The sequence below is a fragment of the Nicotiana tomentosiformis genome, chromosome 5 (assembly GCF_000390325.3).
Source record: "Nicotiana tomentosiformis chromosome 5, ASM39032v3, whole genome shotgun sequence".
In the NCBI taxonomy this organism is placed as follows: Eukaryota; Viridiplantae; Streptophyta; class Magnoliopsida; order Solanales; family Solanaceae; genus Nicotiana; species Nicotiana tomentosiformis.
In genome coordinates this window covers 56,486,288-56,498,371 of record NC_090816.1, presented here as the reverse complement: position 1 = coordinate 56,498,371, position 12,084 = coordinate 56,486,288, and the positions used below count along the sequence as shown (strand labels likewise).

At 41.1% G+C, this 12,084-nt stretch overlaps 1 protein-coding gene across 1 annotated transcript; it reads left to right on the top strand.

Moving 5' to 3' along the window:
- Positions 1 to 8,403: 8,403 nt before the first annotated feature.
- Positions 8,404 to 8,982, top strand: LOC138892396 (uncharacterized). Its single transcript, XM_070176107.1, has one exon. It carries the CDS (start codon positions 8,404 to 8,406, stop codon positions 8,980 to 8,982), a length of 579 nt encoding a protein of 192 aa, XP_070032208.1.
- The last annotated feature ends 3,102 nt before the right edge of the window (positions 8,983 to 12,084 follow it).

The window sequence follows — 12,084 nt, the reverse complement described above, 5'->3', positions numbered from 1 at the left end:
CACTATATCTACGGAGCCTCTAACAGGAACAGAAGAGTACTATGGCAGTGCCGGCAATAAGGCTCCGGCTATAACTCAAAATGCTATGTACAAAGGATAGAAGATACAAGACTCCGAAATGAAGTGGAGCTACCAAACCAGCCGGGGGGATGGTATGCTGCTATCGCTGATCAATACCACCTGCTATGGAACCACCTACATCCATTAAAGATGCAGCGCCCTGGCAAAAAGGACGTTAGTGCATATGGAATAGTACTATTATGCAAAACTAAGCACCTTCTGAATAGAACGAACAATAGTAAACGAAACATAAAATATGATATAAATAAGAGACTCAAACGGTATCAAAGTATCACATTAATGGAAACATAAATTCCAAGTAGGTTTCGGTAATTTATGTTGGGAGATCTTTAGCACCGATATACTATCGTGTTTTAGCACGGAGTCCGATCACAGCCCAACCTGCTAAGCCGTCTCACCCTGAGGCATATACTCAAAATACCACCATGTGCGCGGCATAGCGTCCGATGTTAGCCCGATCGGCTAAGCCGTCTCACCACAATGTCGTGTGGGTTGATATTACATCGCATCTAGCTAGCAATAATCTCATCCCATTTAACGAGCAACAGTCTCATCACATTAACACGGGGATTTACCCCTCAATCACTCCTACACCGACATGTGTAGTTTCGGGGTTAGGTTGTTCCGACATACCCTTCCTCGGTGGCTAATCGATACTCCTAAAGCATTTGTTATTAAAATTATTTACCACTCAATTCATATTCCTTTAAATGTCATTCATTTTATTGACATCATTGGCCATAACGCAATATCATTCTTGGCACATTGGTCGTACTTGAAAATTCAACTCATTATTCCATTTTCAATCGTTATCATGAATAATCATCAACAAGGCCTTTCAACATTAAAGCTTTAAGCACATACTTGAACAAATTTGGGTCTTAGGCACATATGACTTCTTACACAATTGACATGGTAATTTTCATAAGAATTCACGCTTTCAAATCATAACATAGTAACACACAACCCATACTTAAATAAAATCCTCAAACATTAACTTAACATAACAAGAATCTTTGTACTACACATTGGACACATAATTATTTCGACACAAGGCTTATTTGCCATAAATTCAATTTATAAAGGGCATCACGAGACTTACAAGGACATTGCGGGGTTCAATTCTAAGAGAAGGGTTTAGCCAACATACGCTGCTTGAGCTTCCTTAAACTCTAAAATGTTCCATAAGTTGTAGCAACTTTAATCTATTGTAGAAATGTACAAATTTAACAAATATTAGGAAGATACTCATGGTTCTAGCTCCTTTGAGCATTTTATCAAATACTAGGCGTGCATTAAGGTTTCAACCCCCTTTCATGGAGGATCCCCTCATCCCACAACCCATTCTTTTCCATTTTAGCTCAAGCATCCCCATACCTCCCTTGATAATACATGCATGCAAAATAAACAACTCCCTTACCCAAAAATTATCTTACCAATTACCCATTCCTAGTTAAAATTCGAAATTAAGGATTAGGGTGTAGAATTTTACCTTTAGGATGAAGACCTAGTGTGCTTTCCTTGATAATATTCCAAGATTTGAATAAGAATTGAGGAATAATTGGTTCAGGAACTCTCACCCTCTCTAGAGCACTTTATTTCTCTCAAAATATCAGGTTTTTGCTCAAAAGATGGCACATATCGTCTGTTAAACGAAGTAGGGTCGGGTTATAAAACCTAAAAAATAAAGCTCTGGAACAGGATTTGTGGTCGCATATGCAACCGCATAATGCGTCTGCGGTTCGCGAAATAGACCGCATAATTGCCCTCCGAAACTGAGCAAAACTGACTCAGCCTGTGGTCATTATGCGGCTCGCAGACCGGTTCTACCATCGCATAATGTATCCCATAACTGGTCTGCGGTCGCATAATGCGCCGCAAACCTGATCTCCAAACTTGCCTAAGCTACTTCACTTTGCAGACATTATGCGGTCCGCATAGTGATTATGCAACCCCATAGTGGGCCGCATAAATGCATTTTTCTGCCCAAAAGTTTCCTTTTCTACAATCCTCTAACACGTGATCTTAGTTTGGCACCATGAAAACTTATATTCCTTTAAGAAATTTTACGTGGCCTTACATTCTCCCCTACTTAGGATCATTCGTCCTCGAATGAGGGTCAAAAACCATCATTAGCTTTCAATGTGGCCCAATTGTTAATTCACACACACCAGTAGTTTCAAACTTTGGCTAACTCCATAAATTTCCAAATATTTTGGCAGAGTCTCTCTTGAAAGTAGGCCTATCCACCTGCCAGAGAATCCCAGAAATCAATCCTAACAACATACACATAATCCGATAACGCAATATAACATAAAATAACACCAACCTTGGCCTCATAAGCAATATATTACCAGAAAAGGAACAGCCTTAACATCAACGGTACAAATGATATATAATTCATAGAAGGTAACTCTTAGCATTTTCATAGAACACAACTTTATAAATACATGTCTATTCAAACAAATAAGGGTACTTCTTCTTCATTTCTTCCTCGGCCTCCCAAGTAGCCTCTTGAACCTGTTGGTTTCGCCATAGCACTTTCACGGAGGCAATTTATTGATTTATCAACTTACGGACTTATCGATCAATAATAGAAATTGGAATCTCTTCATAAGTCAATTTCTCTTTAACCTCAATAGTCTCAACTGGAACAATGAGTGTCGGGTCTTCAACTACTCTCTTCAACATAGACACATGAAACACCGGGTGCACTAATGACATCTCAGGTGGTAGCTCAAGCTTGTACGCTACCTCACCGATCCTCTGAATGATTCTGTACGGTCTGACATACATAGGACTCAATTTCCCTTTCTTACCAAATCGCATTACACTTTTCATGGGGGAAACCCTCAAGAATACCTAATCATCTTCTTTGAACTCAAAATCCCTGCGACGAATATCCGAATAGGACTTCTGACGACTCTGAGCAGTCTTCAACCGCACCTTAATGATTTTAACTTTTTCCATAGCCTGATGTACGAGGTTTGTCCCTATCAACTCTGCTTCCCCAATCTCGAACCACCCAATGGGAGATCCACATCTCCTATCAATCAAGGCCTCGAATGGTGCCATCTGAATGCTAGCATGATAACTATTGTTGTAGGCAAATTCTATGAGTGGCAAATGATCATCCCAGCTACCTTTGAAGTCTAGAACACAAGTGCGCAACATATCCTCGAGCGTCTGAATAGTCCGCTCTGCCTGCCCGTCAGTCCACGGGTGAAAGGTTGTACTAAGATTCACTTGATTACCCAAACCTTTCTGAAATTTCTTCAAATAAATAGCAGTGAATTGTGCTCCCTGATCAGAAATGATGGAAACTAGAGTGCCATGAATCCTGACTATTTTTTTGATATACAACTGAGCATACTGTTCCGCTGTATCGCTAGCCTTAACCTGCAAAAAGTGGGTTGATTTCATGAGTCGATCCACAATCACCCAAATCGAATCAAACTTACGAGGAGTGCGAGGTAGTCCTACCACAAAGTCCAACCCATCGGGCCTTTGGTGTTCGGCCTTCACTTGCTGACAATTGGGACATCTCGCCACAAAGTCCGCTACATTTCTCTTCATATCATTCCACCAATAGGCTTCCTTAAGATCATGATACATTTTTGTAGAGCCCGGGTGCAAGGAATACCTAGCAATGTGAGCCTCGATCATGATTCTTTCCTGGAGACCATCCACATTTGAAACACATAGTCGCCCTTGGTACCTTAGGATAACATCATCTATGCCATGATAAAAGGCCACGGTATTATTTTTATGAATACCCTCCTTCAATTGTACCAACAATGGATCGTTGAATTGATTCTCCTTGACTTTCACCACAAGCGACGATTCAACCCTACTTTGCACAATCACCCCTCCTTCACTAGAGTCCGCAAGACGAACTCTCAAACTAGCCAATCGTTGAACTTCCTTGGCCAATGGCGTTTAAAACTCCTCCAAGTGTGCTAAACTACGCATAAATTTCCGGCTAAGAGCATCTGCCACAACATTAGCCTTTCCCGAATGATATAGATTATCAATGTCATAATCCTTGAGTAACTTAAGCCATCTTCTCTGCCTCAAATTCAATTCCTTCTATCTGAACATATACTGAAGGCTCTTATGGTCCATGAATATATCCACATGGACCCCCACACACATAATGACGCCAAATCTTCAATGCAAATACCATTGCCGCAAGCTCTAAGTCATGTGTTGGATAGTCCTTTTCATGATTCTTGAATTTCCTAGAAGAATACACTATCACCTTTCCATGTTGCATTAATACACACCCATGTACGACCCTTGAAGCATCGCAGCATATAACAAATCCATTTGTACCCTCTGGTAGAGTCAACACTGGTGTCGTAGTTAATCTAGATTTTAACTCTTGGAAGCTCCTTTCACAAGCATCTCACCATTGGAACTGTAACACCCCGGAAAATTTTGAAGTACTTAAGTGTAAAGCCCGGTAATATTTGAAAGAAAATAATGTTTGACGGTGCTGGACTAGGCTTACGTGTTGAGGATTATGGCAGACATTTGGGGTTAAACAATGCACGGGAAAGTAAAGGAAATTTTTTTGTGGAAAAGTGCATTTATGCGGTCCATTATGCGACCGCATAATCACTCTGTGGGCCACATAATGGCCGCAGAAGTGAACAGGAGAGGGCCATTCTAGAAGCAGTTATGCGGTCGACTATGCGACCGCATACACCGGCAGATTTTTGATCATTTTTGTCAGCAATTATGAGACCGATATGCAGTCGCATATACGACCGCAGAACCGTTCCGGAGCTCCATTTTTGGGTTTTTAAAACCCGACCCTATTTTGTTAAATACACTCTTTGGGACATTTTTGAGCAATAATCTAACATATTAGAGTGAGAGAGAGTGCCCTAGAGTGAGAAGGCATTCTTCAATAATTGTTCTTCAGTTCTTGCTCAAGTTTTGGAAGATTAATGAGGGAAACTCACTAGGTCTTCATCCTAGAGGTAAGATTCTACACCCTAACCCTCAATTTTGAATTTTGTGTAGGAATGGATAATTAGCAAGATAACTTTAGGGAATGAGGGTTGTTTATTTTACATGCATGTGTTATCAAAGGGTGTAGGAAGATTGTTGAGCTAAAAATGGTAAAGATTGGGTTGTGGGATGATGGAATCCTTCATAAAAAGGACCTTGAAACCTTATGCACACATAGTGTTTGATAAAATGCTCAACTGAGCTAGAACCATGATCATCTTCCTAATTTTGGTGCAATTTGTTATATTTCTAAAATAGATTAAAGTTGCTAAGAATTCCGGAACATTTAGAGTATAAGGAAGCTCAAGTGAGGTATGTTGGCTAAACTCTTCCCTTAGAATGGAATCCCACGATATTCATGTAAATTATGTAAGTCTTGAGTGATTCATTATGAAACTAGCTATTCCGAGTAAGATTGGGTTGAAAGATATATGTTCAACAAGCATCCCAAATGCTTTATTCATGTTATGTTACCAATTACGGACTTGTTAAAATATGGGTTTTGCATTAATAATGTTTTGACTTAAGTTCAAATGAAGGCTATTATGCCAAATTTTGTGAAATATCTCTATGTGCCTTATACTCTAAATTGCTCACATGTGTACTACACACCTTGATTTGAATTGTATTTGTTCTTGATGATGATAATGATATTTCAAATTGATAAGGTGAGCATGAAATACTGAATATGGCCAGCGTGCCAAGAATAATCTTATAATTATGGCCATTAGTGCCAATGAAATGAAAATATGTGAAATTAAATATGAAATGTGATGATTGATATAAAAAGGTTGATGTCTTAAATAAGACAGCCTAGCCGTTCAGGTCGTCATCGGACACCATGCCGCACATATAGTGGTGATTGTGCTGGAAATAGTAATTAAAATTGTGATTATGGTGGATGTCCCTAATGGATAGCCTAGCCGATCGGGTCATGATCGAACTCCGTGATTAAATACGGTGGTATTGATATTGAGAGAAATTGTGGTTGATGTCTCTAATAAGAGAGCCTAGCCGATCGAGTCATGATCGGACTCCGTGCTAAGAGTACGGTGGTACCGGTTTTGTTAATAATGCTATTGTGAAGAATAGTATTGTGGACAATGGTATATCAATACTAAAAATCTCCCAATGTGAGATATGAAATTAATTTGAACACTGACTTGATCCTAAATTGAGGTTTGATGTTGATTAAGGCTTTCATTGATATTATGATAATCTTGTTTATGTTATTTGTCATTCTATTGAGAGGGTGTTTAGCTATACATACTAGTGCTACTCAACGGTACTAGCGTCCCTTTTGCCGAGGGCACAACATATTTAAATGGATGCAGGTGGTTCCATAGCAGGAGACATTGATAAGTGATAGCAGTACACCCTTTTCAGCTGATTTGGTGAGTCCCACTTCATCTCGGGGTCATGTATCTTTTGTTTCTCATGTACCGTGTTTTGAGGTATAGCCGGGGCCTTGTTGCCAGCATTTTCATATTACTCTTCTATTATACTTAGAGGCTCCGTAGACAGATTGTGGGTTATGGCTGATGTTGGGAATTGAACTAGAAATGTTGGTACTTGGAAATCATATTTTTCATTAATTCTATAAACTCTTAATATTTTGGAATTTATAAATGAAGCAGCTAATGGGAATGAAATGGAAGTTATTAATGAAATCTTTTCATTGTTGATTAATGGAGTACATCTCCTCTTTATTCATGGATGAGTTTGGGTAGAAGAAAATCTAATAGGCTTGCTCGGCCGGGTTTTCTCGGTTGAGCGCTGGTTACGCTCCACGAGTTTGGGGCATAAAAAACTTGGTATCAGAGCCTAAGATTTTAATATGTCCTAGGATATCTCGGAGTCGTGTCTAGTAGAGTCCTTATTATCGGTGTGTTGTCGACCACATCTATAATTTGGATGCTATATGGGTATTTAGGAATAATACCCTTCTTACATGTTCTTGATCTTGTGATAAAGCTAGTTGTAAGATTGTTCCTCCGTTAACTCCTGAGTAGCTCTAATTTTCAGTACATGGCACCTAAGAAGAAGTCAAGAACTGGCCAAAGAGCCAATGTCACCCTAGGAGTGACAGTTGATCGTATAATTGATGATGCGGGCGAGCACCCAAGGAGTGAGGATATTCCTCCATATACTACACTGCCTGACTCTACTACAACTGATCACACCGCACCTGCCCCTACACCTACTGAAGGTGCAACAGTTCCTCCAACTGATATACCAGTTCCACATCCAGTTCCAGCTTCCGATTCTGGTGTTTCTGATGATGATCTTAAGGGAGCCATACAAATGTTGACTCAAATAGTGGCTTCCCAGACCCAGAGGTCAAATGTTGCACCCACTTCTTCCAGTCAGCCAGGGGATTCTACTGGTTGGAGGGTGAACAGGTTTCTCCAGTTGGATCCTCCAGTGTTCACGGGTACTAACTAGGAGGAAGATCCCCAGAATTTCATTGATGAGATGCACAAGACTCTCAGAGTTATGCATGCTACTGTAACAGAGGCAGTGGAATTGGCCTCCTACCGGCTGAAAGAGGTGGCATATTCTTGGTTTGAACTATGAGAGGAGTCCTGTGAAGAAGGGAGCCCTCCGACGAGATGGGGTGAGTTTGCCGATGACTTCATTGATCATTTCTTGCCTGCCGAGACTAAGGTAGCCCGTGCTACTGAGTTTGAGAACTTGAGGCAAGGTAGCCTGAGTGTGGGGGATTACCATATGAGATTCGCGTGCCTTTCTAAGTATGCCATTTACATGCTGCCCACTATGGAGGCTAGAGTGAGCCGATTTGTACAGGGCCTTAGTCCTTTGGTAATTAATGAGGCTGCTACAGCTACCTTGAATTCTGATATGAACTATGGAAAGATGGTGGCATTCACTCACGCCACAGAGACCCGCATATTAAGGAACAGAATGGAGCGAGAGGGTAGTAATAAGGCCCGGTCTACGGGAAACTTTGGTGGTTCTTCGGGTGGTGGCATGTCAACATTCAGAGGAGGATCGTCAGGGCCATTACAGTCCTTTTCTCAGTCTTCAGCTAGTGCACCGCCATCAGGGCCTAGTCAGCAGCAACAGTGAAGACGTTTCAGGCCCAGTCAGGGCAACAGGGGCTCATATCAGCAGGGTCCTCATGGTGGTCAATTCAAGTAGTAGATGAGGCCACCATGTCCTCGTTATGGAAAGATGCACCTAGGAATATTCTACATGGACTTACCCATATGCTATGGATGCGGATTTAGAGGTCACATTCAGAGGGATTGTCATTCGTCTCACCAGGGTGCGAGCAGGGGCATGGCACAACAAGCCAATTCTGCAGCTACTACATGCGCAGCACCTCCTCCAGCTGGAGGCACTCCAACACACGCAGGGTGTGGTGCAGCTAGGGGTGTAGCACAGAGTTCGGGAGGATCCGGACATTTCTATGCTATGAGGGGTCTCGAGAATTCAGAGGCTTCTCTAGATGCTGTCACAGGTATATTCACTATCCAATCTCATGATGTATATCCTCTTATTAATCCCGGTTTCACTTTGTCATATGTCACACCTTATGTTGCTATGGAATTTTGGATAGAACCAGAACAGCTTTATAAGTCGTTCTCTGTATCTACTCCGGTTGGTGAGTCTATTTTGGCCGCGCGGGTTTATAGGGATTGTGTTGTCATGTTGCGTGGTCGGAACACTGTGGCCGATCTTATTGAATTGAGAATGGTCGATTTTGATGTGACAATGGGGATGGATTGGCTTTATTCATGTTTTGCCAAGCTTGATTGCCGAACCAGGACTGTTAGGTTTGAATTTCCAAGTGAGCTAGTTATTAAGTGGAAGGGTGATGATGTAGTGCCGAAGGGTAGGTTTTGTTTCTTACCTTAAGGCCACAAAGATGATCAACAAGGGATGTATTTACCATTTGGTTCGGGTTACGGACACCGATGCTGAGGCACCTACACTTGAGTCTGTGCCTGTTGTGAATGAATTTCCAGGAGTCTTTTCGGATGAACTCCCTAGGATCCCACCAGACAGAGAGATTGATTTTGGGATTGATGTGATGCCAGACACACATCCTATATCTATTCCACCCTACAGAATGGCACAGGCAGAATTGAAGGAGCTAAAGGAACAATTCAGAGATTTGTTAGAAAAGGGTTTCATTCGGCCGAGTGTGTCGCCTTGGGGCGCACCGGTCCTTTTTGTAAGAAAGAAAGAAGGGTCACTCAGAATGTGTATTGACTATCGGCAGCTTAGTAAGGTAACAATCAAAAATAAGTACCCACTGCCAAGGATAGGTGACTTGTTTGACCAATTGAAAGGTGCTAGGTACCTCTCCAAAATTGATTTAAGATCCGGGTATCACCAATTGAAGATCAGGGAGCAGGATATTCCGAAAACAACTTTTAGGACCCGGTATGGGCATTTTGAATTTCTGGTGATGTCTTTTCGGCTAACAAATGCCCCAGCAACCTTCATGGATCTTATGAATCGCGTTTTTAAGCCATTCCTCGACTCCTTTTTGATAGTGTTCATTGACAATATTGTTGTATATTCACGAAGTCACCCCACCATCTCAGGGTAGTTCTGCAAACCCTGCATCATCACAAATTATATGCAAAGTTTTCAAAATGTGAATTTTGGCTCGAGTCGGTCATATTCTTGGGTCATGTTGTCTCCAATGAAGGAATTAAGGTTGATCCTAAGAAAATTGTAGCTGTGAAGAATTGGCCGAGGCCTACAACTCCAACAGAGATTCGCAGTTTCTTAGGCTTAGCTGGATATTACAGAATGTTCGTGGAGGGGTTTTCTACTCTTGCCTCTCCATTGACTAAATTGAAGCAGAAGGCAATTAAGTTCCAATGGTCAGATTCTTGTGAAAAGAGTTCCCATGAATTGAAAGCAAGATTGACTACGACACCGATGTTGACTCTAACAGAGGGTATAAATGGATTTGTGGTATATTGTGATGCTTCAAGAATCGGGCTTGGGTGTGTATTAATGCAACATGGGAAGGTGATAGCTTATACTGCTAGGCAATGCAAGAATCATGAAAAGAACTATCCAACACATGATTTAGAACTTGCAGCAGTGGTATTTTTATTGAAAATTTGGCATCATTATTTATATGGGGTCCATGTGGATATATTAACGGACCATGAGAGCCTTCAACATATTTTCAAACAGAAGGATTGAATCTGGGGTAGAGAAGATGGCTTGAATTACTGAAGGATTATGACATTAATATTTTATACCATCCGGGGAAATCTATGGGTAGTTTAGCACACTTGGAGGCATACCAAAGGCCATTGGCCAAGGAAGTTCATCGATTGGCTAGTTTGGGAGTTCGTCTTACGGACTCTAGTGAAGGAGGGGTAATTGTGCAGAATAGGGCCGAATCATCACTTGTTGTGGAAGTTAAAGAGAACCAATACAATGATCCAATGTTGGTGCAATTGAAAGAGGGAATTTATAATCATAAGACCATGGCCTTTTCTCTTGGAATGGATGATGGTACACTAAGGTACCAAGGGCGACTATGTGTTCCAAATGTGGATGGTCTCCGTGAAAGAATTTTGACTGAAGCTCACACTTCTAGATATTCTGTGCACCCAGGTTCTACAAAAATGTATCATGATCTTAAGGAAGACTATTGGTGGAATAATATGAAGAGGAATGCGGCGGACTTTGTGGCAAGATTTCCAAATTGTCAGCAAGTGAAGGCCGAACACCAAATGCCCGGTGGGTTAGCATAGAACATAGAAACTCCAATATGGAAATGGGAGATGATCAATATAGGCTTTGTAGTAGGACTACCTTGCACTCCTCGCAAGTTTCACTCGATTTGGGTAATTGTGGACTGACTCACGAAATTAGCACATTTCTTACCTGTTAAGGCTACCAAGACAGCAGAACAATATGCTCAGTTATATGTCAAGGAAATAGTCAGGTTGCATGGCAATGCAGTTTCTATTATCCCAGATCGGGGGGTACAATTCACGGCTAATATTTGGAAGAAGATTAAGCAAGGTTTGGGTACTCATGTAAATCGTAGTACAACCTTTCACCTGCCGACTTACAGGGAGGCAGAGAGGACTATTCGGACGCTTGAGGATATGTTGCGAGCTTGTGTTCTTGACTTCAAAGGTAGCTGGGATGATCATTTACCACTCATAGGATTTGCATACAATAATAGCTATCATGCTAGCATTCAAAGGGCACCGTTCGAGGCTTTATATGGTAGGTGATGTAGATATCCCATTGGGTGGTTCGAAATTAGGCAAGCAGAGTTGATAGAGCCAGACCTCATGCATTAGGCTATGAAAAAAGTTAAAATCATTAAGGAGCGGTTAAAGACTACTTAGAGTCATCAGAATTCCTATTCGGATGTTCGTCGTAGGGATTTGGAGTTTAGAGAAGATGATTTGATAATCTTGAAAATTTCCCCCATGAAAGGGGTAATGCGATTTGGTAAGAAAGGGAAATTGAGTCCGAGGTATGTCAGACAGTACAAAAGCATTACCATTTTCATGGATCGGTGAGGTGTCGTACAAGCTTGAGCTACCACCTGAGATGTCATTAGTACACTCGGTGTTTCATGTGTCTATGATGAAGAAAGTAGTTGGAGATCTGACACTCATTGTTCCGGTTGAGACTATTGAGGTAAATGAGAAATTGACTTATGAATATATTCCGGTTTTTATTATTGATCGCCAAGTCCGAAAATTGAGAAATAAAGAAATTACCTTCGTAAAAGTGTTGTGGCGAAACCAACATGTTGAAGAGGCTACTTGGGAGGCCGAGAAAGAAATGAACAAAAAGTATCCTTATTTGTTTGAATGACCATGTATTTATAAAGTTGTGATCTAGGAAAATTATAAGACTTACTTTCTATGAATTATGTATCATTTGTACATTTGATGTTGAGGGTGTTCCGTTCTGGAAATATATTGCCTTTGAGGCCACAATTGGTGTTGTTTCGTATTA